A 27,995-nucleotide genomic window follows, 5' to 3' on the forward strand; every position below is an offset into this window, starting at 1 on the left:
ACACTGTACTAAAGGTAATATAGAAGGAAATATACTGTATTGCTCACACAAACCATAAAATATGGCCTGGGAAATGTTCTCTAGTGCAAGTATAGGATCTGTTATTTTGGGATCTGTTATCTTGGGACCTGGGATTTTTTCAGATAAGGGATCTTTCTGTTATTTGTATGACCATACCCAAGGCTAGTAAAAATATCCAAACATTGGGCCAGGTTCAATTCAGTGAGAAAAAGGTTTATCACGTGAAAACTCATGGACGAGATTCAATTCGAGATGTAATTCAATTCAGAAAAACGTATCTTGGTGTATCACGTGAAAACTCCATTGGAGTCTATGGGAAAAATATTGGAACTGAATTTGGAGTTTTTTTTCCTTGAATTGAATCTCGTCCATGAGTTTTCACATAACTTTTTCTCACCGAATTGAATGTGGCCCATTGTTTTGGCATCAACATGGAAATTTTCTAGCTTAGTTACTATCAAGAATTCTTTTCATCTTTTATAGAATGGCTTATTCTTAGCAACTTTTCAATTGGTCTTTGTTTTTTAATTTTATATTGTTTTTTAATTATTTGACTTCGTCTTTTTTTTTCAGATGTCAAATGGGGGTCACCTGCCGCCAAAAAATTATTGTTACTGTCTCCATTCATATTCCTGTCTCTCCTTTAAGCCACTGTGTGGTTGCTAAGTTAAATAGGACCCTATCAACCAGATAGCTGCTGGAATTCCAAACTGGAGAGATGCTGCACAAAAAGCATAGTAAATCAGAAGCAACAAGTAATAAAAAACGAAGACCAATTGCAAATTGTTTAAGAATAGCATTATCTATCCCACAACATACTAATAATTTAAAGGTGAACAGCCCCATTAATACTGAACTCTGAACACAAAAAAGATCCTGTGTGAGAAGAACAGGAGAGGAATCACTGGTATCAGAGGAATATTAAACATAAAATGATGTAAATAAGATCAGTAATTAATAAACAAGAACATTTTAGGCAATAATATTAGATGGATATTACATGGCATGTAAATGTGTGTATTATGCAGTTCTATTACAGGTGAATATATCTATATAAGAGCCACAACACTATGTGGGATTTGCCAACACTGTTCCAGCTATTCTGCAAGGTCTTAGGTGGGTTTCTACAGTTTCCCCCCGGCTCACAGCATTTGTCGGATGAATTTACAAGTCCAGCGAACATAATAAGTGTGTTTTGCTCCTGGGAAGCTGTAAAATGAGGTCGCTGACTGTGTCTCTTAGCATTCATTCCTCCTGGGATTCCAGTCATACATATCTGCTGAGTTAACGCTGTTAATAATTTACCATGCTATCATTTCTGCAGCTCCCATGAAAAAAAAAAAGAGACCAGCCGTGTTACACCATATAACATGGCTGCAGCCTGATGAAGCAGCTCCCCCGTCTCACAGACATGCAGGATCTGAGCTGTAGATGCGGCACAATGGCCCTTATATTTCACTAACACACTTATATTCCCAGATACAGTATGTGTATACCTTGTCAGAGAATTCTTGTATTTTCTGATTTCTGCAAGCTACGGGACGTCATGTCTGTTTACGCTTCTCCTTTATTTGCAGGAGACAGTAATCCGCTAATGCAAGACACAGCCAGGCACATTGCTACCCAACAATCCTGCTGCTTATTGCAAACAGATCTGATTATTCTGAATGAAACAGAGAACAGTATACTTAGCTTGACTCACATTAAATATAATGGGAAGGGATCCTTACAAATACCTGGGGTTTAAATCCCATGCAGACAAAACGCTGCCTATGCTTTTTCTATAGACTGATTCAATGTGCCATGTTAATGCATGCATACTTTGTTAAAAGTGAACTTGCTTTTACAGGTATAGGATCCGTTATCCGGAAACCCATTATCCAAAAAGCTCTGAATTACAGGATGGCTATCTCCCATAGACCCATTTTTAAAAATGATTTAATTTTTCTAACTTATAATAAAACAGTTCCTTATATTTGATCCCAACTATGATATCACTAATCATTATTAGTGGCTGTTGCCATTCTGCTTAAGAGATGAGATAACGGTCAGCTCAATCTCATGTGAGACAGAGGAGTAACTGCACACAGACACCATGCTTCTCTTGCTTCAAGATAACTTTATTAACACTTCTGCATTAGCAGACAAAGATCATGTTTAGGTGGCCATAGACGTAGAGATCCGCTCGTTTGGCGCTCGTTGAAGTGGGTGATATTGGGCTGAACCGATCGTGGGCCCTAGGGCCCAACAATTGGATCATAATGGATCCGATACTTGCGGTCAGACCGAGGGACACACAGAGGTATTTTTTAACCTGCCTGATCGATATCTGCCCGACTTCTGGCCAGATATCGATCGAGGAAGCCCCACACTCAGGCCAATAAGCTCCCGACTCTGCCTGCAGATTTTATTGGCCCGTCTATGGGGGCCTTTACATGACACAGTGTTAGTATCAGATTACTATGATACTGTATAAGAGCACACACATTAATACATATCTTAATAGTGGCAAAACAATCCTTTTGGGATTATTTAATATTTAAATGATTTTCTAGTAGACTTAAGGTATGGTGATCCAAATTAAGGAAAGATCCCTTATCCAGGTCACGAGCATTCTGGAAAAAAGGTCTCATACCTGTATTGTAAACCATGCAGATGCATTGCAGCCAAATACCAGGGTCTGGCTGGCCATGGGGTTCCCATATGAAATGTAAAGGTGTAGCTGTTGGTCTGTGGCCCATGTTTTTCCAGTTGACTGATGAAACTCAATTAATAAGACTCTCCTTTTTTCCTTGTGCTTTGCAGGACAGGGGCGGAAAAAAGCCATTCCGAACAAATTAAGGAGAAGGAGAAGCAGGGATTTTTCCGAGTTATTAAAAAGAAAAAGAAGAAATCTCAAACAGTAAGTTATAGTTGTTTACAGCAGAGCATGTGTATTATTTAAAACATGTGTCGTTCTTAAAGATGGTGGGAATAACCCCAAAAACAGAGGATTAGAAATGAGAGCAGGGATTGAGTAAATAGGTGAGACATGAGAGAATATTGTTGAGTGGGGCCCTTGATCTAAGGCTTAGCTCTTTTATCCCAGGGTGCCAGAAATTGCTTGTAAAGGTAATAAAAAATTATGCAGAATCAAGTAGCCTTTGGGCATAAATTTCTCTTCCTATTTAGAAGTAACTTGGAGCTGTGGGGGAGAGAGAATATGTAGAAGTAGTACTGTAGAATGAGATGGGAAGGTGAAGTGGGGATAAACTGCCAGAGCATTGAGACGTGACAAAAATAATTTTCTCTATTGGTCTGAGGCTCTCGGCCCCTGGTCTGAAAACTGATTATTTATACATTGCAGTTTGCTGCAGTGCCAAATTACTATGGCTCTGTGCCCTTTGCTCATAAAGATTAGTTGGCCTGAATGCCAAATTATATTGCAGCTTTGGCTTTGTACAATGTGTGTGGTTAGTATTCCAGATTAGATTGCCAGCTCTTGGCTTTTTCAATACAATGGTCAGCATGCCAATTTAGATTTGTGCTACAGAGTTTTACTCCACATACAAGCAAGACAAGTAAAAGGGGAGTAGAAAATCTATAGAGAGGGAGGTGGAAAAAAACCCAATGCATTGTTAATTATGACTACCAAGACTGCTGCTCTAGCCCAATCTATGGAGATATTGATATGTTATGCACTATTTATATATATATATATATATATATATATATATATACAGTGTAGAAGGCTTTAGCACACACTTCAGGAGTTAGGGACCTGGGTGCAATCCAGAAGTAAAATATCCACGACAAAAAAGCTGAAGCACACCAGGATTTTCTTCAAGAAATGTAAAACTGTTTATTCCATCAACGTTTCGGCTCTCGAGTGGAGCCTTTATCAAGATAAAGATTACAACAAAGTGAAAACTATTTAAAGACTCACCCAGCTCACTCCCACCTCCCAGTGACGCCCCCTTTCAGGTGTGAGGGATAATTAGAAAATTCATTAGTGTGACTGGTTCTTCCAATAGATACATTCTGTAGAAGCAAATACATATAAAACACAGAATGTGAAATACAGTGTATAACGTGCTATATATAAATATTAAATATTAAACATCAAAATAGAATTTATATATAAAAAACACTTAAAAATCCACAAAAAGGATTACCAGTATCAAAACCTAAAAACAAACTGTTTGCAGAGATCGCTATATTATACTTGACAATCATTTTACAGAATCTACCCCTTTTATCTTTTATCCAAAAAAGGAGAAAAAGAGCAATATTCATTGAGACCGCGAGGGGCCACGGTGTCCAAAGTTTTAATCCAATAAACTTCTTTTTGCAAAAGTAACCGGTCCCAGTCACCCCCCCTATTAGGTTCAGGTACCAAGTCAATCCCCATGAATCTCAAAGTGGGTAACCCATGTCCCTTTGCTAAAAAATGTTTGGGTAGTGGTAAATCCGATTTTCCCGATTCAAGTGCCTACGCCAACTGTTATATGGCCATGTACGAACAGCATAATATTGTCCCTTTATACGGTGATTCCCTGTTACTGTATTTACGTTATATTGACGATATTTTAATTGTATGGCGAGGCAGCGAAGCAACATTGAATGCGATGGTCGAAGACCTTAACAAGCTGGATAGTCCAGTTAGGTTTACTGCTACAATACATCCGCAACAAATTCAATTTTTAGATGTGGAAATTTTTAGAAGGGATAATAGCTTGGGGTACAAATTATATCGTAAACCCACAGATAGGAACACTTTATTGTACGCCACAAGTTTTCATCCCCCAAGTTCCAAAAATGCAGTTCCCTTCTCTCAATTTTTACGCACTATGCGGAACAATTCTGAACAAGATATTTGTGAGTTACAATTACAAGAAACTTTTGACCGGTTTGTACAAAGGGGCTATGACCAGAATACTTTATCGGCTGCCTTGACTAAGGCACGAGCACACATAGCACAAGAGAGGGCGAGACAGGGCAAGAAGACACCTAATGAAGGAAACCGCTTCATTGTAACATCTACTTATACCACAGGTTCCCCAGCAATTAGAAATATTGTAGACAATCACTGGCCCATCATATTAAGCGATAAAAGTTTGGCCCATAAAGTGAAGGAAAAACCACTATGGGGATTCAAAAGGGGCCCTAATCTGAGAAGTTTACTGATGAAAACAGATCCTGTTCAATGTTATGATACATGCAGTGCCATCTCAAGTAAACTTAAGAAAGGGTGTTTTAAATGTGCGGGGTGCATTACTTGTAGACAGATGACGACAGGTAATTCTTTTAGACACCCCCATTCTGGGAAAGAAATACCCATCAAACATCGTATTACCTGCACGACAACACATGTCATCTATATTATAACTTGTCCGTGTGGGTTAACATATGTTGGGAAAACTCAAAACAATCTACGGGAGAGAATGGGCAATCATAGATCTTCAATTAAACGGGCACTTGAATCGGGAAAATCGGATTTACCACTACCCAAACATTTTTTAGCAAAGGGACATGGGTTACCCACTTTGAGATTCATGGGGATTGACTTGGTACCTGAACCTAATAGGGGGGGTGACTGGGACCGGTTACTTTTGCAAAAAGAAGTTTATTGGATTAAAACTTTGGACACCGTGGCCCCTCGCGGTCTCAATGAATATTGCTCTTTTTCTCCTTTTTTGGATAAAAGATAAAAGGGGTAGATTCTGTAAAATGATTGTCAAGTATAATATAGCGATCTCTGCAAACAGTTTGTTTTTAGGTTTTGATACTGGTAATCCTTTTTGTGGATTTTTAAGTGTTTTTTATATATAAATTCTATTTTGATGTTTAATATTTATATATAGCACGTTATACACTGTATTTCACATTCTGTGTTTTATATGTATTTGCTTCTACAGAATGTATCTATTGGAAGAACCAGTCACACTAATGAATTTTCTAATTATCCCTCACACCTGAAAGGGGGCGTCACTGGGAGGTGGGAGTGAGCTGGGTGAGTCTTTAAATAGTTTTCACTTTGTTGTAATCTTTATCTTGATAAAGGCTCCACTCGAGAGCCGAAACGTTGATGGAATAAACAGTTTTACATTTCTTGAAGAAAATCCTGGTGTGCTTCAGCTTTTTTGTCGTATATATATATATATATATATATATATATATATATATATATATATAAAGGATTGGAAAAACCGCACACACAGGACTTGTATTGAATGAAAGAAAGCAAAATTTTATTGCGACGTTTCGGCTCTGATACTAGAGCCTTCCTCAGCTGAGGAAGGCCATAGGATCAGAGCCGAAACGTCGCAATAAAATTTTGCTTTCTTTCATTCAATACAAGTCCTGTGTGTGCGGTTTTTCCAATCCTTGTACACATTTTTCTTAAACCTGCACCCAGGCAGTTGGCCTCTGTTTGTAGTGCTCCAGTCCGAGGACGAATATATATATATATATCACAGAGGGGAGTGCCACAAATAAACAGAGTCAATTCTATCCTTCACTGGAAACCTATTGGAACTCATTACAAACATCTTCTTTTACACATCAAGGGTTTTGTGTGTTTAATCTGTGTGGCTGCCTCATATGGGAGTGGTGTGAGTGCCTGACTCATTCATTTATTTATTTCTTTAACCGTCATCTATAGGCAGGGAGATATTTACTTTTTCGTATGGCTGAGACTATAATTATAATTGATAGATATTAATTATAATGTGTGTATTTTTGTTGTTTTTCATGTACCTCCACCCCTTTCCATCATGGAATTGAATACGTTATTTAGGTATTATTGTCCCACCTACACAAACAAACAGGTAGGGGTTTTGATAACCGATGGCAATATGAATAGGGCTTGCCTTAATAGAAAGAGAATGCATAATGCATAAACAATACAAAACTAGCATTGTGATTAGCCTTTGTTTTAAGTTTTGGGGTCACGGACCCTGGCAACCAGAAATTATTTTAAGCTTCATGCTGGAGAAAGACAGAAAAAATAGTCCAATGTAACTAAATACTAATTTTATAAATACTAATATATAAACACCAGCCTGTGAGTAAGCATTGGAATATTTTCCGTTATTCCAAATTGTATGAATTATTTTGCACAAGGATCGTTAACTCTAAGGCTGCCCTGGTGCTCACTACGTGGATGTTGCAATGGGTTTCTGAGTATCCAACAGCTCGGAAGAAAAGCACAGACCTGCATAGAAAACGCTCTATAGTTCAGTACTTACAGTTACTATTACAGTTACTATAACCCCCATTTTACTTTTTAAAATCCGGGAAGATGTTAAATCAGGGAAATGTGTTAAAGTAACTTTTTCTTCAAGTAGTGAAAGGATATAAGCACAGGAGTCAGTTTTACTTTGAGATGCAATATTTACTGTATTAATAACAAGGGTCGAGCATTGCAGTGTTAATGTTACACTATGGGGGGGCATGTGCGAAACTCTCATACACAACCTAAAGAAGTGATTCTGCTTGTTTAACGTGGAAAACAATAAAAACATTTTGAACTAAAGAAGTGATTGGTGCAGGACTGTAAAAGGGGCAGACTAATTGGAATTGACTATTTACAGGCAGAACCATGGCAAAATATACATCTGGTTAGTATTTTAAACCTCTTTATTTCACAAATAATAAAATTCAAAGAGGGGAAAAAACTGTTTTTGGGTACATCAGGACCAAATTATGATGTAAAATCCAGGAAAACATTACTTATCAGGGAAATACACCCGTTGAAATGCATTATAAATTGGTGGGACCACAAATAGAAAATGCTAAATTCGGGATAACTTAAAATTTGGGTTTATTCGTGCTTTATTTAATGCAGTCCTGTCTGACAGTCCATCTGTTTTTATTTTATAATTACTTGTTATTCCTTTTAATGCATAAATTAATGTTCATTTTTTATGTTTTTAGCTCATGCCTGTATACTCTGCTCTTCTGGGGTGATAGATATGATGCTGCTTTATAATTATCTTTGTATAAAGACTTCAATATACACAGTAATGTCCAACCTGAGGCCCTATAGTTATTTGTTCAAGACCTTGTACATCAAGTCCTTGATGAACTAAAGGGCCTCGATTTAGACATCTGTGATTGCTAGATAGCTAGACAGATAGATAGAAAGTGATTGATAGGTAGATAGATAGATAGATAGATAGATAGATAGATAGAGAGATAGAGAGATAGATAGATAGATAGATAGATAGATAGATAGATAGATAGATAGATAGATAGATGGATAGATGCTAGATGGATTGATTTAGAAATATATAGAGATAGATAGATAGATAGATAGATAGATAGATAGATAGATAGATGATAGATAGATTGATTGATAGATAGATAGATAGATAGATAGATAGATAGATGGATGGCTTGATAGATAGATAGATGATAGATTGATTTAGAGATATATAGAGATATAGATAGATAGATAGATATCTGTATTATAAGTGGTTTGTATCTGCAAGTCAGCAGTCCCTGACTGTCTCTACCCTATGACACTGTAACTGTACAATTAGTTTATTTGTATCTTATATTGCAGACAGACTCCAATGACTCTGAGAAACCGAGACTCAAGAAAAGCCTCTTCCCGCTGTTTAGTTCAAAGAACCATTTAAAGCGCAGCTCTTCTCTGAAAAAGCTGCCTGTAGTCAGTCCTCCAATGGTATTTCATTTATCTAAGTGGGCAACTGAAAGCTCTTTTTTTTTTTGCCATGAAGGGAACCGCATGGTCTTTAACTCTGGCAGCGCTTTCCTTCTCTATCACTAGTTTGATAAATCTAACATACATCTGCAAATATCACATATTATGAAATAAGCGAAAGAAAAGCCAACTCACTCGCTTCGCACTCTTGGACACAGTTTGCTGTTCAAATCTGCTCTGCTGCTTTCCACAGACAATGAACTTCCCTCTCATCTTCACAAAAACACCCACTTCAACCTTAAAATGCTGCACTAAAAATGGCATTATGAATAGCTATCTGCATAGCCAAAAACACTATGCTCTGACAACTGCTATCTCAGAACATTAACATGTTGTGGGCCTAGAGCAGTAGGAATAGTAAAAGCAAACATTTGATTGGTTAGAATGACTGTTTCAATAACTTTGGAATATTTGTCATTTTCCAAACCTGAAATGTATACGTCTATTAAACTGCATGGTTTGCTTTCTCAGGATTAGGCTGCAAGGTAGCTCAGTGGGTAGCACTTCTGCCTTGTAACATTGGGGGTCCGCGTTTGAGCTCAGCCTAGGCACTATCTATTAGAAGTTTGTATGTCCGAAATATCCATGCAGGCTAATTGGCTCTTGATAAAATTTACCCTTTTGCTTGTGTAAAATGGACCTTTGATTGTAAGCTTCACTGGGGCAGGGACTAATGTGAATCATAAACAATGTATGTAAAATGTGTCTATAGAAATAAAAACAAAGTAGATAAGGGGAGATCAAGTCTAGGTTGGTAGTGATGTGTGGTCTGGCCCGATACCCACGGGACCCGCAGGCTTGGGCCAACCTCGCTCTCCTCTTAGCGGGTGGCGGGCGGGTGAGGGTTGAGCTCTTCTCCTGCTGTCCACCTTCAACTGCCAGCTTCCGACTTCTGTCTTCCGGCTTTATAACCGCGCTCCTGCTCACCCTGCCCCTTTTGTGACATCATCGGTGGAGTGGCGCAGGTCTAAAAAAGAAGCCGGTAGGCGGGCGCAGGTAGCAATTTGGAGAGGACAACTAATTTGGATATAGGTAGAACAATGTCAGGTGTTTCGTTTCTATCGATAATTCTATCCTATCCTACAAAAGGCTCAATGTTATCATTGCACTGCTTCATTATAATCACTTGGATTCCTTTCCTTTCAGCAGCAGAACTAACTGCATGCAATGCTTCAGTAAGGGGCCACCCCTGCATGATCATCTCTTCTTCCTGAAGGTGGCCGCAGCACATGGATGAATAATAAGGGCATTCTTTTGTGAATGTATTCATCGAGTCTTTCTGATGCAGTTAAATCCTTGGCTATAAATACTCCTGCCTCTCTCAGGAGAATAGTCTTACTTTCTTATAATATATGGAAATATAAATCAGCAGTACAAGACAAGATGTATATAGATGTGTGTGCATCTATAGGCTTACTCTATGTCTGCAGAAATCACACTCTTAAGGGGTTATTTACTAAAATCCGAATTTATCTCATAATTTAATAAAAAAAATGCTCAACCCAACTCTCATGCCTGTTTTGTCTTCTTTATTAATAAAATAACTCGAATAAATCAGACCAGTAAAAAAACTTGATAAAATCGACCAAAAACCTGAATCATAATATTTTTTCTGACTTTTCTCCCAAATCGCTCAATTTTTTTGTGTTTTTTCCCCGAAAACCCACGAGTTTATTGGATTATCAAGCTAAACCCACCGCAAACCACGATATCTTCCAGTTGGGATAGGGACATCTCCCATTGACTTATACACAACCTCGACAGGTCTGAGATGGTGGGATTTCCGATTCAGGCTTTTTGCAGCATCGGAGTTTAAAAAAATCTTGAAAAATTTCAAGGTTTTTTTTTTTTTCACAAAAAATTCTAGTTTTTGCCCCAAAAGCCTTGACCAGATAAATTTGAGGTTTAGTAAATAATCCCTAAATCTCATAGTGCTGTACGCCTATATGTTCATGCATTGTATATCCCTGCCCAATATTTCCAATATGCACATACAGATTCCATGACTAGCTCAAGGTCCCAGGCAGCTAATAAAGCAATAGACAATTATCTCTGTACTGTGTTGACTTAACCCTTATCCACTGTCACTTTACCTCCAAGTGATGATCAAAGCATAGGCCGAAGAGCGGCATCACTTAGAGTTTCATTTATTAATAATTCAAACTACAAATCACAGAATCATGTTCAGTATTCTGCACATAGGAAGTGGGAATTTTGGGAGTAGCAGTCTTGACACAACCATTGGGCAGTCAGAAGGATTGGTGGAGAATTTGTTATTCCGCCGGCCCAATTATCTTTTACATTTTTTTCTCTAAATTACCTTGACTCCTGAAGTCTTTATATGTCAGTTATTTCAGGCCGGCACAATCTCTTGGGGCTGAACTGGCAAAGCCAATCTGAGCTGTTACAATGCTTCCATTCCTGACACAGAATTCACCTGGGAGCCTAGTAGATATATTAATAGATATGAACAGCGGAAGAACAGGACAGAAGTGCGGCATCCACAAATAAATCACCTCTGTGCTCCAGTTCACTCGCAGCACCTTCAGACTCCTCTGTTTGCACTGCAAATAATTTACCCAAGACAGTGCTATTAAAAGAAGGAGGAATGTATACAGTTTCATTTCTAGTACACATACTGTATATTTTCAACCATGTCAAGGAAATTTAAAAAAAAAGATTGCCTGGCTTCCATATTTTTCCTTCCATGTAACTATGAGAATTTAATCAAAAAAAGATAATATTGTGAATCATGTAAAAATAAAATGTCTGCAAAGATAGAGTTAAATAGGAATAATTTTAACTTTGTAATTGCTTCAGTGTAGTTTAAACTCTCCTCTGGTTTTTCTGTAAATTTGAGCTGCTTCACCACCTCCTAGCTCAATTATCTCCAACCAGTGGCTCATAAGCAACATGTTGCTCCCCAACCCCTTGGATGTTGCTCCCAGTGGCCTCAAAGCAGGGGCTTATTTTTGAATTCCTTGTTCAGAGGCAAGTTTTGGTTGTATAAATGGTCTACTGTCAATGGGAAACTCCTGTAGGCTGCCAGCCTACCAAATAGCCAATCACAGCCCTTATTTGGCACCCAGGAACATTTCCATGCTTGTGTTGCTCCCCAACTCTTTTTACATTTGAATGTGGCTCACAGGTACCCCTGTCCTAGCCCATAGATAACTTACACAACTAATGACCTGTGAGTACAGCTCTTTCCCTATATAAGGTCTGTAGTGTGTAATCTGCCACCTTTGACTTAAAGTTAAAACCAAATGACCAAATGCCATAAGACAGTAATCAAAATACTGGCAAAAACCAGTGCCAGTGAGCCCCTCAGTGGTTGCCATTAAAATGGGTTTCACCTGGTTTACCCCCAAGACCCTAAAGCAAAATTCAGTGCGAGGTGCATTCCCAGTGGTTGCCGAACACAGTTCTAGGGCCTGCCAAGCACCACATTGGGCCCACATTGCCGTTGCACCATTGCGAAATAGGTCGGCATTCCTGTTTCAGGGACAACATACTTTGCACAGTTGCAAATGGCCAGGCCCACCACCAGTTACCATAGTAGACATTTAAGGGCTTCTCCTGTATGTGTACTCCTTGACCCAAAAGCAAACCCAGTACCAGTGAGCACCTCAGTGGTTGCCATTAGAATGGGCTTTGCCTGGTTTACCCACAAGGCCAGAAAGCAGGATCAGTGCCAGGTGGATTCCCTGTAGTTGACCCCACAAAGTTCCAGGGCCTGCCAACCCCCACATAGGACCAGCATTGCCGCTACTCTCCACATATTCTCAGTTTTAATACTTGTACTGGCTTGTCAATCCTAGAAAAAAACTTAGGGAGGGAGGGATTTTAATGATGCCTCTGTTTACTATCCCTCTAAGTACCCTTGTTATCCTAGTACCACCCCTCAGCCTATTGTTTTCCAACAGAAAACCCCCAGACTGGTCTCACCACCTTTCCCAGCAGCCAGCCCATTAAAACAAGAGACCCCCAGACTGATTTCATTGCCTTTTCCAGCAGCCCATTGTTTCCACAAAACCACTCAGACTGGTGTCATCTGGCATGTGACTACACACAGCCCTTATTGGGCTTCACTTGTAGTCACTGCACTCAGCTTCTTATCTAGGAGCCTGGGCCTGGCTCCAGCATGACTGTACCAAGCACTGGTCAGTAATGGGACAGGCTAGAGCAGTGGTCCCCAACCTTTTTTTTACCCCTGAGCCACATTGAAATGTAAAAAGAGTAGGGGAGCAACACAAGCTTGAAAAATGTTCCTGGGGTGCCAATTAAGGGCTGTGATTGGCTATTTGGTAGCCTCTATATAGAATGCTAGCCTATTGAGGCTCTTTTTGGCACTAAACCTGGTTTTTATGCAACCAAATCTTGCCTCCAAGGCAGGAACTGAAAAATAAAAAAACTTCTCTCTACAATAGAATTTTCACGTGATAAATAGTGAGATACGTTTATCTGTATTGATTTGCATTTCAAATTGAATCTCGTCCATGAGATTTCATGTGATAAAACCTATTTTCTCACTGGATTGAATCTGGACCTATGAGATATACAGTATATAATAAATAGCCTTTGCTGATTTAACTGCTACAGAAAAACTACATGTGCTGCCTGTAACTTGCACTGATCCACAAAGTGACTGCTTCCCTCTCCAGCATAATTATACTGATCTTTTTACTGGTTACTGTTTATCAGATGCCTAGTTCTGACGGCCAAGATCATCTCCCTGTTCAGAAAGGTGTGCACACTTCAAGTCACAAAAGTAGTCGGCAAAAAGAATGGCGCCCAGACAAGATGGCGGAAATACATTCCCATGTGAGTATCAAACCTTAACATTGATTGTTTTAGGTGCCCTGGTTTTAAGGAATTGTGTGATTGATGGAGGCTGGGGTTATTTGGGGTGCCACCCCCAGCCTAAATATTTTTTTATTCAACTAATTCTTTTCAGGGATTTTTTTTGTATGGTTTGAAATCAGATGAAACCTGTCGATTCCCCTGTACTGTAGCTTATTACAATAAAAACACTAAATTTAAAGAACTGCTATTTCTTGGGATTAATGAAATGAATATGCCATTGTGTTACCTATTTGTGTCCTAACAGCACTGTGACTCATTTCAAAAGAAGGGACATATTTTCTTTTTTCAGTTAAAGTGTACAAAAATCGGTGTATTTTTTTTAAAAATTACATTCTTGTTTTCAACATTTTTAATTCAAAATGATAGCATTAACTGAATTTCTACTGGGCCTTAATGAGTAGCAGTTCAGAAGGGCCACCTTGCGTGGACTTTTTAAAAAAAATGGTAGAGCAAATGGATAACGTTCTATCCCAGATACAGAAGATACCTACTTTCATCTTCCATCACATGGCATTTTAAAAAATGCAGCTCTACTAGCAGCATAGTGTAGCCAAAGCACATAGCAATGGGATGTATCAGCAAAGGTGAGGTGCACCCCCCAACAGCTTCAATAATAAAATTACCACTTCTGTGCCATAATATGTGCCAGATACTATATTAAAATTTTAAGGAACCTGAATTTTGAGATTTAGAATTTTGCAAGTTTCATGAAATTAATAGATGTCCTACACAACATATAGTTATTCGTTGGGTAGGAGGGATGACGGTGCACCAAAGGCTTTGGAAAGATGTATATATATCACTCCATACCTACTTTATTATTGGGATATAAAAACATGGAGCTCTCCTGAACAGTTTGGGAAAGTTTTTACTTAATCACGATTTACTCGTCTCAGAGCAATTGAACACTCTTTCTGAATAAATTAATATGCTTCAAAAGTACCAGCTAGTGTAAGAAATGTTAAAGTCAAATCTGCCATGCGTGTGCCATTAAATAAGACCTCCTTGCTAATTTTTTTTTTTTTTAATTAAAAGGCTGAAGACAGTTTTCAAATATTCCAATACTAATGACTTACACTGGTCATTGGCTTGATAACTGCTTACTGTACACCTGTAATGGGAGGAAGCACATTTCTCAAGCACAGCTTTAAATAATTCCTGGTAGCCAACTACAATAACAATGGCAACAATCTGAAATGTACTCATCACTCATTAAAAAAATTAAGTATTAGATCAAAGTCTCGGCGAGGCACATTTATTAAAGGGAATGTCAACCCAAAAAGAAAGTGTTTGCCTAATAAAAGAAAACATAATTCTAAACAACTTTGTAATATACATTCATTAGAAACTTTCTATGTTTTTTAAGTTATTTGTATATGTATTGCTATTAAAAACAGTGTCCGTCCCTGTCTATTCTCTGCCCTGGTGGCTCAGGCTGTTGATACAATGTAAGAGAAGGCAGCTAATTAACAGACCTGTCTTTTTATACACTTAAATATCCTCTCGTTTGGCAAACAAGCGGATCTTAACCCGATATGCCCACGAAAGGCTGGACGATATTGGCCAACAGGACAAGAACGGCATCAAGTAGCCGACGCGGTCCTTGATCACAAAGAAAAATTAAAGGGGATGTAAAGGCAAAAAAAATTAAATCCCATTTTTACTTTCTTTAAGGAAAAAGAAACCTATCTCCAATATACTTTAATTAAAAAAATGTGTACCATTTTTATAAGAAACCTGACTGTATGCAGTGAAATTCTCCCTTCATTTACTGCTGTGGATAGGAATTGTCAGATGGTCCCTAACTGCTGAGCAGGGAAACAATCATACGCATGAACAGCAGGGGGATCCCCTGCCTTACTTTCCAGCCATGCAGAATTCAAGCAGCTTTGTTTGTTTCCCTGTAGAGCAGTCAGCGACTGTGTAGAGATTTGTATTGGATTTTATTTTTGCCTTTACATCCCCTTTACTGTTTCCAGCTGCAGGGACAAAGATCATGGAGCCAGATTTAAACAGATAAACTGGGATTCTATTTGTAGGATTATTTTGCTGCAGCCACTGGTCCTGCAGAGCTGGAGAAAGTTTGTACTAAACAATACAAAAACTATAAAAATCCACATTAGATCACATGACAACACAGGACCCAGTGCTGTCTGCATATTCTGATTATTAATCTTGCTGTATCGGCTTCTGGCAGATATTATGTGACTTGTGCTGTTTTGATATTTTATGATGACCCCTAAGCAGCCCAGACCACACTGAGCATGTGCACAGTCTTAGTCTTGCAAAGATGTTTTACAAAGTTAAAAGATGGTGACCCCCTGTGGCCAACTTTGAAAGCATAAATCATTTGTTTCATTAAGCTTGTGGTACAGTAAGTTCAGGTTTCTGTTTAGTATACAAAATACAGCATTTCTAGCCTTATTCTATTTTAGACTTTACTTCTCGTTTAATGATCAAACTTTAATGTTTATAAAGGTTTTTAAAACCACAAGTAAACTCTTTTTTTCTAAAATCACGAATGCCATGAACGTTATTGAAAAATCTGAATATAAAAAGAATGAACAGAAAAAAATACTGAACGATGTGCTAAAAAATACAAAAAACCTCTAAAACCTGTAAAAATTAAAAAACATTTTTGGGAATGACTAGTGAAAAGAAAATCTGAAAACCTCTAAAAGTCTTTTACACTTAGGGGCACATGTCCCTAGGGTCGAATATCAAGGGTTAATTAACCCTCGATATTCGACCGTCAAAGTAAAATCCTTCGACTTCGAATATCGAAGTCAAATGATTTTGCGCTATTCCTATGATCGAATGATCGAAGGAATAATCGTTTGATCGAACGATTAAATCCTTAGAATCGAACGATTTGAAGGATTTTAATTCATCGATCGAAGGATATTCCTTCGATCAGTAAATTGTTAGGAAGCCTATCGGCTAACATTGGCCTTGGTAGGTTTTAGGTGGCGAATTAGGGGGTCGAAGAAATTTTTAAAGAGACAGTACTTCGACTATAGAATGGTCGAATAGTCGAACGATTTTTAGTTCGAATCGTTCCATTCGAAGGTCGTAGTCGAAGTAGCCTTATTCGACCATTCGAAATTCATACTTTTTTTCCTCTATTCCTTCACTCGAACTAAGTAAATGGGCCCCTTAATAAATCTCAGATTTTTAGAGAAATAAAAAAAATAGATTTTTAGAAAAAAAATATGATTAGTAAAAAAATATAAATCCGAATTTTAGTAATTCAGTCCCTTACTGAGAATATCAGATAGCTGACATAATCTGTAAAAAAAAAAAAAAAAAATTCAAATTTTTTGATTATATTTTTCCAGTGTGAATTTCGTTTTTTTTCATTATTTTTCCTTCTTTATAGAGTCAACCACTAAAATCTCTTTGGAAGCTTCTGCATCCATCGTCCTCTTCAAACCACCCAATGCCGCCAGATCCTCGTTTTCAGCCTTTACCAAATCAGCCCCCTAAAACCCCATCCTTCCCTGAAGCTAGGATTCATCCTGTGGGTCAAACTTCAAGTAGTGGAGGAGTCATCCATCGGCAGGATCCGCAGCCAAAAAGCAGACAAGGTCTTCAAATCCCTGGGCAAGCGGAACCCGTTTGGCACGTTTCACCCTTAAACAGAGGGACCAAAGAAGGAGCTCCTTTTCCTGACCCGCTAGCTTCAAAGACTGGACAAAACGGGCTCCCTTTTAACCGGACAAAAAGAACACGATTGCCAAACCTGAATGACTTAAAAGAGACAGCTCTTTAGTTGCTACGGTATACATGAAAGTTAAGGTTGATTTGGAGAAGAGGCTTCAAACTAAAATGTAATCAAGTACTTATAGCTATTGATATGTGCAATATGCAGCAAACCACCCCAACTACTTCTATTAATTCTTAGGTTATCTCCTATCAATATTCCTTGTGGCATTAACAGAAGATACTGCTAAACTATTGGTCCCTCTATAAGGTTAAAACATTTTCTTCTGGTTGATACCCGTGCAGAGAGGCCGTTTTTTTTAGGATAAAAATAATATGGTTGTGTCAAGGCAGCATAAACGGGGGCTGTCCTGACAAACTTTCGTAAATTGAGTCTGTAGAGCCACGCGATCAACAATATTACTCTTTAAAGTTTAAATCTGATTTACATAGAGCACCTAAAGGTGGACAACAAAGAACCTTAGCCTTGATCATATTCCTGAGTGTGAACATAAATGCCGACACCTGTCCATTCACATTGCCGAAGTACTAAAAAGTGGACTTTGTATGATACAAGTTTATCCCTGTCTGGGGGTTTTTTTCTAGGAAAAAAAAAAACTTCCATATTTGATATTTTTTGTAATATTTATTTATGATGAATTATTTCCATAAATTCATATCATTGTTACAATGTCAAGTTATTTTGAGCTGTTCCGAACATTGTGAAGCCGTACCACAGCTAAAAGTAGTTTATATAAAATCTTACAATATAACATTTATACATTGCATTAAGAGTATTATATTCAATATTATATAGATCTCTCTCTCTATATATATGATATATATGCTTACACACTCACACATGGGTGTGTGTAACATGTGAATATGTTAAATAACTGTCATTTTTATAATTATGAACATTTAGGGAAAAAAAAGTATTGTTATGACACTTCTGCCATATTTTTATACATTTGTGCAGTATTATACTTCTAATAAAGGGGAGTAGTAAAACTATGGATGTCAGTGTGACTGCGATGGAGTGCATCTGGCTCAGTTATAAGAGCAAATACAGTTAAGAATTATTAGTATTATATATATATATATATATATACTACTAAAAGCCAATGGGGCAAATTCACTAAAGGGCGAATTTTGCTAGCGTTCATTTCTGCCTTCGTTAGTACTCTTATGCTTAGGTCAATTTGAATAGGGCGGGTACATATAGGTCGTATGGACGTCTTTATTAGAGATAAAAAACAAAAAATGACAAGGAAAAAGTCTTGAAACTTTCTCCTGCCCATCTTCACACAGTCTCTCAGCTGTATCCAAAAAATTTTACAAATCCAAAATTTGTAAATAGATCAGCGCCTATGGCAACAGAGAAATGAAAAACAGAAAACCAAAATAGTGCAGTATGTTTGGATATTTGGAAGGCACCCGCTGTTTAAAAATCTCTTTATGAGGTGTGCTTCCCCTTTAAATCTTTCACTGCTGTTGAAAACATGCAAAAGAAAGATCCCTTTATATCCAAGTAGTTGTATCCATCATGTGGCCAAAATTAAGTTATATTGCCTGTAGTATTAGCAGATCCGTCCTCTCCTTTTAGCTCATTTCGACTAATCCCAATATAGAAAGACATAAATCCAAAATAGTATAACGCCATTTATTAAAAATATACTTTAAAAACAAGTTTGCACTCACGTTTGTTTTGAAGTAAAATCACATATCAGCATCTGTGTTGCACAGGCTATTGCAGCTTCTATGGAGGGTCCTGCCGGCGTATGTAGCTCCCCTGTGGCTCTTCCTGTGAATCTGATGTGATGTCACTTCCTGCCTTACATGTTTCGACCAATCAACTGGCTTCTTCAGAGGAATGAGATGTTGGTGGAAATGCTTGAAGAGGCCACTTATTATTACAAATGTCCAAGGAAGCAAAATAAAGACAAAAGAGATCTAATGTCCTAGACATGAGCCCACCCTAAAACAAATGTGGGATGCCCCTCAAATGGTTGGAAAAAAAAATGTTAACACAAAAATTTTTAATAATTAGGACTTTTGAAGGCAATCCCGCCAGCGTTTTTTTTTAGAATTTGTATGACTTTTCGGCATACAGGATATGATGTCACTGACATAAGATTGAGGAGGATGCAGCTTCATCTTATCAGTTCGCTTGGTCTAAGCTGGCGAAGGAAACTCTGGCGAAAGAGATAATATTCTGTAAAATTCGCCCTTTAGTGTATTTGCGGAGTAAAGATAGTTCACCTGAGTGAAAATTCGCCTGGCAATAGAGATGGTCTCTTTCTCTAGCGAATTGTTCCCTACACCTGTAAGTAAATTGGCGATGTCCCCGCGGATGGGATTTCTGGCGAAAGTCTTTTAGAAGACTGCTAAGAGAGTGCATAGAACTGCAGAACTTTATACTGTGTTCTTTACCTACATACTAGTGATGTGCGGGTCAGGAAAGACTCAAAGCGAAGGAAACTTCAGGAGCAGTAGAGGAGTGTACTTCCCCAGTCTGACCCACACCCAACCCTAACCCACAATGGTTGGCCAAATTTTAATCCGAACCCGACCAACTGGTGGTCAAACCATGGATCACGACGAGTCTTGGGTCATCACGCACATCACATATACACTTGTATAGGCACATTGCCTGATTCAGTAAGACACAATATAGATGTTCCCTTTCAAACAGTATTCAGACTTCGTCATGTCTCCCAAACACAACAAAATCATTTCAAGGAATCTGCAGCATCTTATTAATGAATTCTTATTAATGAATGTGATAAAAGATTGCTTCTTGTTTAGTAGTGCATAGCAACTGATGAGCAGGTAGCAATTACTGGGAAGATGTCTGAAAACACACATATGATTGGTTGCTAGAGTTACTAGATATGGGCAAACTTTAGACCCTTTAATATGGTTCCTTGCTGTAATACAAGTGTATAAAGTTAAATGGGTGGTTCACCTTTAAGTTAACTTTTCATATGTTATAGATTGGCCATATCTAAGCAACTTTTCAATTGGTCCTTATTATTTATTGATTATCATTTTTTAATTATATACCTTTTAACTTTTTCCAGCTTTCAAATGCCCCCACTGACTCCATCTAAAACAAATATCCTATAAGGCTACAAATGTATTGTTATTGCTAGTTTGATTTCTCATCTTTCTATTCAGGCCCTCTCCTATTCATATTCCAGTCTCTTATTCAAATCAATGCATAGTTGCTAGGGGAATAACCTGATTGCTGAACCTGCAAGCGGGAGAGCTGCTGAATAAAAAGCTAAATAACAACAAATGATGTTCTGTCTCAGAATATCACTCTCTATATCATACTAAATGTTACCAACCCCTGTGTACTTCAAAGACGTTTTGTTCATCACATGAGCAACATTAGGAAAAAAGTAATGGTAGTTAAGGCAAGATCACACAAGCTAATTAAGCTAATTTAGAATTTAAAATTGTAAAACATCTTTTATGCCTTCCTCACTGTAGTCCAAAACCTTACAAGAAGGACTTTAAAGTCTGAAAACTGAATGTTGCTGTGACTGCGGATAAAATAAAGTGGAAATGGGTTATAAAGCTCTTATACAGTTTTAGCTAGTGGCTAAGTTTTCCTATTCTACTGTGCAAAGACATTTAACATTTATTAGAACTTGAATAGTTGGAAAAAAGGTGCAAATGGACATATAGAAATATCATCAAGGGAAAAAAAACCTTAAAGGAAAACTATACCCCCAAAATGAATACTTAAGCAACAGATAGTTTATATCAAATTGAATGACATATTAAAGAATCTTACCAAACTGGAATATATATTTACATAATTATTGCCCTTTTACATCTCTTGCCTTGAACCACCATTTTGTGACTCTATCTGTGCTGCCTCAGAGATCACCTGACCAGAAATACTACAACACTAACTGTAACAGGAAGAAGTGAGGAAGCAAAAGACAGAACTCTGTCTGTTAATTGGCTCATGTGACCTTACATGTGGTTTGTATGTGTGCACAGTGAATCTTACGATCTCAGGGGGAGGCCCTTCTTTTTTAAAATGGCAATTTTCTATTTATGATTACCCAATGGCACATACTACTAAAAAAGTATATTATTATAATAAATGGTTCATTTACATGAAGCAGGGTTTTACATATGAGCTGTTTTACTCAGTATATCTTTTAATAGAGACCTACATTGTTTGGGGGGTATAGTTTTCCTTTAATATAAAAAACCCTAACCCCCTCCCTCCCAGACTAAGGGGGGTTATTTACTAAACTCCGAATGAAATAAATCACCAAAAAAAAATTCGGAATTTATTAAACCCTGAGGATGGAAAAGTCAGAATCTGAAAATCCGACATTCAGATCTGTCGAGGTTGCATATAAGTCAATGGGAGAAGTCCCAATGAATTTTTGATGTGTGCTGGGTTTTTGGCAATACCCCGAAGTTTTAGGGCAAAATTCTGAGTTTTCGGGTGAAGAATCCGAAAAAATCGGATTATTTTTTCCCCGATTTTTTAGGATTTTTTTCCCACAAAACCAAATTTTCGGGAAAGTGTATTAATAAATAAGCCCAAAAATCCCGTGCAGATTTGGTCTGAGTTTTTTTCAGAAAATATTGAGATATTCGGACTTTGATAAACAACCCTCTAAGGGGCAAATTCACTAAAGAGCAAAGTGGCTAATGCTAGTGCAAATTTGCCAGCGTGACGTCATTTCGTTACTTTGCCGATTTACTAATGGGTGCTGGCGTAAATTCGCTAGTGAAGTGGACCTACTCTAGCGCTACTTCGCACCCTTACACCAGGCTAAGTTGCGAAGGGACGTAACTACGCTAATTCACTAACTTGCACATTTTCCTGAACGTTACCTTTTGCGCCAGACTTGCCTTCGCCACCTCAGACCAGGTGAAGTGCAATAGAGTAGATAGGGCTTGCTTCAAAAAAAGTTTAAATTTTTTCTAAGTCCCAAAAAACACTGGCGTCTTTTCCTTTTTTAAGGGTGATAGGCTCAAAAAGATCGTAATTTTTTTTTGGGAGTACCCTCCTTCCCCCCTACATTTCCTAACATATGGCACATAAACTATACACTGGGCAATATAACAACTCTATTTTATGAAGCTTTCCCAGGCTTGTGTAGTGTAATGTATTTGTTGCAACATATACGTCCATTGTACTTTAACTTGGCGCTGAATGCGAATTAGGCATCGCTAGCATAACTTTTCTTTGCCTGACGAATTAATGGTAGCGCAACTTTTCACCTCCCTGAGCGCAACTTCGGATTTTAGTGAATTAGCGGCGCCCTGGCGAAGGCGTCGCTAGCTTATTTTCTACCCCTAAGTGTTACCCCAGGCAAATGCCCCTAACTCTTTACTTACCCCTCTGCAGATTCTGTCCAATGGAGTTCACAGGTGCCGCCTCAGTAATCTTCGGAATGAGACCGGCACTTTGACAATTTTTGTGAGTATCGGCACATGCGCAGTTGTCGTGAAACTGAAAATTGCTCCAACTATGCATGCATTTCTGGTCTTATTCTGAAGATTACGAGGAGAAGAAGATGGTGCCTGTGAACTCTGCGGGACAGAATCTGCAAGGAGGGGTAAGTAAAGAGTTAGGGGCATTTGCCGGGGGGGGGCAGCTAGGCTGGGGGGAGGAGGGAGGGGGTTTATGTAGGGTAGGGGTTTTTTTTGTTAAGGGTTTGTTTCTCCTTTAAGTGATTAATGTTTTAATATTATTCCAATTCATATGAATACATAATGGTCCATTTAGTGGTTTTATTGCCCATAAAATATTGTTGAATGTGGAATGAGAAAACAACTTCATCTTTAAATAAGCATTTCTACCCCCCAGCTGTCAGGAACAGGAAGAAGGGTCTTAGGAAGAAGTAGGTTCTGGGGATTCAGGAACAGTCCTAATGTGAAGGTTCGGCACAGGTCATTGATCAGCAAAATAATCAGAATCGGATCAAGAGTCAAATAACCAGAATATCAGAAATCAGACAACCTAAAAACGCACAGGCCTGAATTAGACTTGAGAATCTTATGAATAACATTCATGGACATTTATGACAAGTGCAGTTGCACATGCCGCAATGACAGTGGAATTATTGGGGGAATGATGTATTGTGGGTAAAAATAGCTACGAATCATTAATAAAGCTCTGTAGAAAACACAAAACAAGTGACCTAGGTGTGCAAATGATCATCAGCACTATCATGCATCACTTATTTCAATGTTTTTCAATGAAATCAAGGTCAGTCAGTTGTAGGCTTTCAAAAAATATGTTTGCATCCATTTTTGCTTCCTACAATATTAAAGCGAAAGCGATGCCATTTGAGGTCCAGCAAGTTCCTCGGGTTCCTGGAGTCTGGTTTTATTATAATTGCATTTCAGTGTTTAATAGTCACACTCTTGTCAAGCTTCTCTATCAGATATACATTAGTAAAACTCATTTGAATCTACCGGCACATAATCAGGCCAATTGGAATTGCTTAATATTATAATACATATCATATTTAGCAATGCCCTCGCATATAACTGGGAAATAACTTGTTAATATAGGTATATTTGTATATATAACATTTTGTAAACAAATTCTGACAATTGCATCAGGCAACATTATTACAGGTATCCAGAAGCTCGGGACCTGGGGTTTTTTTCAGTAAGGGTTCTTTCTGTAATTTGGATCTTCATACCTTGTCTACTAGAAAATCATTTAAACATTAAATAAACCCAATAGGCTGGTTTTGCTTCCAATAAGGATTATTTTATCTTAGTTGGGATGATGTACATTGCACTATTTTATTATTACAGAGAAAAAGAAAATTGTTTTTTAAAAAAAATCTGATTATTTGAATAACGGAGTGTATAGGAGATGGTCTACCTGTAATTTGGATAGCAGGTTTTACGGATAATGGATCCATACCTGTCTCATAATATTACAGCTGTGATAAGGACCTCCACTGTGAATATAAGCTAAATGAGTATAGGAGTATTTCAGACCTGTATAGAAGTTACGTTACGTTTGCTACTTTCACACTTCTCTTTCTAAATCATCCAAATCTTTCTGGAGAAGTAAAGGAACGGCAAAGCAATGTCATTATAGCAGTAAAATGTCAATAACATCCCGTTAAAATATTAATATATCAATGATTTCTTCTTCATTTTGCCAGCCAGCCAGACATACTTCCTCTTCCCATAGAAAATAACTGTATTTGAGATGGTGACGTTCATTTCAGCTATATTTTGGTTAAAGAAATATATATAGAGAGAAGAGAGTGAGAGAGAATGTGAAATTTCCCTTGTAAATGGAAGTTTTATAATAATAAGTGGAAGCTTTTTGGAGTTTTTTCCAACTTTGATGCAAAATTATTTTTTTTATTATACAAGTGTATATTTTTGGTGACTTAACCTGTCCCACTATGTTTATTATGGATTTCTGTATAATTCCATGAGTTGTTACTGCTCCTATTCTTGTGCACACTGATGTCCCTTGGTAATGACACTTCCCTCTACCCTCCCAGACTCTGGAAGTATATATATATATATATATACATATATATATATATACACACACACACATATATATATATATATATAAATCAGCCTATTGGGTTTATTTAATGTTTACATGATTTTCTAGTAAACTTTCTGGTTCCCTGTACTATGGCTGAAGCAGAGAACTAATCAGCAACTGAAAGCTCATATTTTATACTTCAATAGTATAGTATAAATTAGCCAATAGGAGTTATCATGTACTATACATTTTCTGAGCAATATCTGTCACAACACTGAGATGAACATATTCTAAGCAACTCTTTATTTGATCTTCATTATGCTTCTATTTTTAGCCTTTTTGTTCTTCTTGTTTTTCTGTCCTGCCACTGAAAATGCTATTGGGGTCACTTTCCTTGTGTGAGGTTTCGGTTTTATTCATACAAGTATGGAACGTGTTATCCAGAATGCTCAGGTTTTTCCTGGAATAAAGAGTATTTATATAATTTGTATCTCTATATCTTAAGTCTACTTAAAAGTCATTTAAATATTAAATAAACTCAATGAACTGGTTCTTCTTCCAATAAGGATTAATTATATCTTAGTTTGGATCAAGTACAAGGTACTGTTTTATTATTATTATTTATTATTTTGCTGGTTATTAAAAGAAATATATGTCCTTGGAAAGTATCCTTAAGGATTAATGAACTGCATTGACCATTTCTCTTGGTTTCGTAGCCTACTTTTCAGCACTTGCCTTCCTCAGGTGGGAATTGCTGAAGAGCCAGATTTGCAGGGGCTGCTCTGGATCTGTCAAAGACCTGGCAGCAGAGCTATCAATCAATGCACTGGGATGGCAGTAATGAACAATATTCTTCTAGAATGTCAGGGCTGTATGGACTCCAACGGTGCACATTAAAAAGAAAGGTTTATTAGTAAGAAAAGAACAACTGTTACATGACTTTATAATCTGCTGTTCTATGATAATTATGTGAGCGGAAGGCAGAAAAACAAGTATTTTTAATGATCAAACTCTTGTGCACAGCAGAATGGACCATCCAACCTGGAAAACTTGGCCAGCCAATCCCCCACATCAAAATGTGCATTGGGATAGAAGCAAACCTTGAATACAAAGGGCCTGCACAACCCATAGTAAATCCATCTGTCAAACCCAGGCACAAGTAATGGGTCCAAACTGCTTAATGTCCATGGATATCAGATCATTTTGTGGCATGTGCCCACATAGTGTGAAATCTCCCCCATAAAATGAAGTTCTATAAATAGGGCAAAGTTTAATGGTACAAATACAATTATACAAGGTATACTTTACTAAAAAAAATACTAAATAATATAGGAAATAAAAATGTAATGCTGTAGAGGTATTGGATCCGTTATCCAGAAAGCTCTGAATTACACAAAGCTCATCTCCCATAGACTCCATTTTATTCAAATAATCCAAATTTTTTAATAATAAAACAGTACCTTGTACTTGATCCCAACTAAGATATAATTAATCCTTATTGGAAGCAAAACCAGCCTATTGGGTTTATTTCATGTTTAAACACATTTCTAGTAGACTTAAGGCATGAAGACCCAAATTACGCAAAGATCCGTTATCCAGAAAACCCCAGGTCCCGAGCATTCTGGATAACAGGTCCCATACCTGTATATTTGCACTGTTATAATTAGATAAAAACATTATGTAATGCAATTGTTTATAACAATTAGTGGGTTATCTGTGATGAGATATACAGTAGAACCCCATTTTATGTTTTTCAGGGGACCAGGAAAAAATGTAAAATCAGAAATGTGTTAAAGTAACGTTTTCTTCAAGTACTGAAAGGATATAAGCAAATGAGTCTGTTTTACTTTGAGATACAATATTTACTGTGTTAATAACAAGGGTGGCATGTGCAAGACTCTCTGTCAGTCACATACACAACCTAAAGCAATAAGTGATTGGTGCAGGACTGTATAAGGGCAGACTTATTGGAATTCACCATTTACAGGCAGAACCATGGCAAATTATATATCTGGTTAATATTTTAAACCTATTTATTTCACAAATAATAACATTCATAGCAGAAAAAAAAGCAGTTTTTGGGAACACCAGGACAACATTTTGTCATACAATCTGGGGAAACATTAATTAAAATCAGGGAAATGCATTATAAATTGGTGGGACCACAAATGAAAAAATGTATAATACGGGAAAACTTAAAGTCAAGGTTAGGGATGGGCGAATTTGACCCGTTTCGTCAAAAATTTGCCGGCGGCGAAATGACGCACAACGCCATACAAGTATATGGGCGTCATTTCCGAGGCGAAAAAATTCACCCATCTTAAAATTGAGTTTTCACTGTATACAGAAGAATATTGTTTAAATTATTTTTTTTTAGTAGCCTTAAAGTATGGAGATCCAAATTACGGAAAGATCCCCTATTGGGAAAACCACAGGTCCCGAGCATTCTAGATAACAGGTCCCATACCTGTACAATCAAACCGATGGGCTTGTATAAGGCAGCAATAGTCAGGTTATAGTGTGTTAGGAGAAGCAGCACCATCTAGTGATCTCAAGTGAGAAGAGGATATTCTGCAGCAGCGAGCGTGATCTCTGATTTGAATCCAAATATGCTGAGAATGAATTTCTTTACGCAGAGCCGTTGGAGTTTCCGGGCAGGTGAGAGTAAATGTGGGTAACGTCGCTGTGTCTGAGGCCTCAGTCCTCACTGATATTGCTGTATTCCAGGAAGTGCACAGGATGTACAGGAAGTAGTCACAGATTCATAACAACATTCCTACATATCACTGAATTCTATTCAGGCCCTCCATGTTACAGTACTAAAAACTATGCATTATATGAAATATGTTCTTATCTGCTAATTGTATAGCACAGACACGTTTATGCAGCTCTTTATAGAGATTATATGTCCCACCTTCCACAACCCCCACCCATTTATGACCCACAAATTACACTGTTACATCTCTTAGGCTCCCCCTCTGCCACTACGCCCCTTACAGCAATACCCCCTGTGCTCCCCTGATGGTGGTCCTTTATCCTAGTATCCTTTATCCTAGTAGCACTTTATACTGTAAATATGGTCATTCATATATAAATACCTTGTCTCAGCACTGTACACACAGCATATTCACTCCTCCTAAAGTGCTCCAGTACTGTGCAGCCTCCATACATCCTATTTTA

The 27,995-nt window shown here is 37.7% G+C and overlaps 1 protein-coding gene across 8 annotated transcripts in view; it reads left to right on the forward strand.

Moving 5' to 3' along the window:
- Positions 1 to 18,313, forward strand: part of cdkl5.L (cyclin dependent kinase like 5 L homeolog) — a 185,524-nt gene extending 167,211 nt beyond the window's left edge. For 4 of the 8 annotated variants that reach the window (XM_041581756.1, XM_018246175.2, XM_018246178.2 and 1 more), the window contains 4 exons: positions 2,827 to 2,923; positions 8,570 to 8,692; positions 13,436 to 13,555; positions 16,977 to 18,313. In XM_041581756.1, coding sequence (XP_041437690.1) covers positions 2,827 to 2,923; positions 8,570 to 8,692; positions 13,436 to 13,555; positions 16,977 to 17,369 — 733 coding nt within the window. In that variant the 3' untranslated portion in view covers positions 17,370 to 18,313. Of the gene's footprint in view, positions 1 to 2,826; positions 2,924 to 5,918; positions 6,142 to 6,799; positions 6,831 to 8,569; positions 8,693 to 13,435; positions 13,556 to 16,976 lie in introns of those variants that run through there. The other 4 variants (XM_018246180.2, XM_018246181.2, XR_005965302.1 and 1 more) reach the window with 3 other exon arrangements.
- The last annotated feature ends 9,682 nt before the right edge of the window (positions 18,314 to 27,995 follow it).

The sequence above is a fragment of the Xenopus laevis genome, chromosome 2L, assembly GCF_017654675.1.
Source record: "Xenopus laevis strain J_2021 chromosome 2L, Xenopus_laevis_v10.1, whole genome shotgun sequence".
In the NCBI taxonomy this organism is placed as follows: domain Eukaryota; kingdom Metazoa; phylum Chordata; class Amphibia; order Anura; family Pipidae; genus Xenopus; species Xenopus laevis.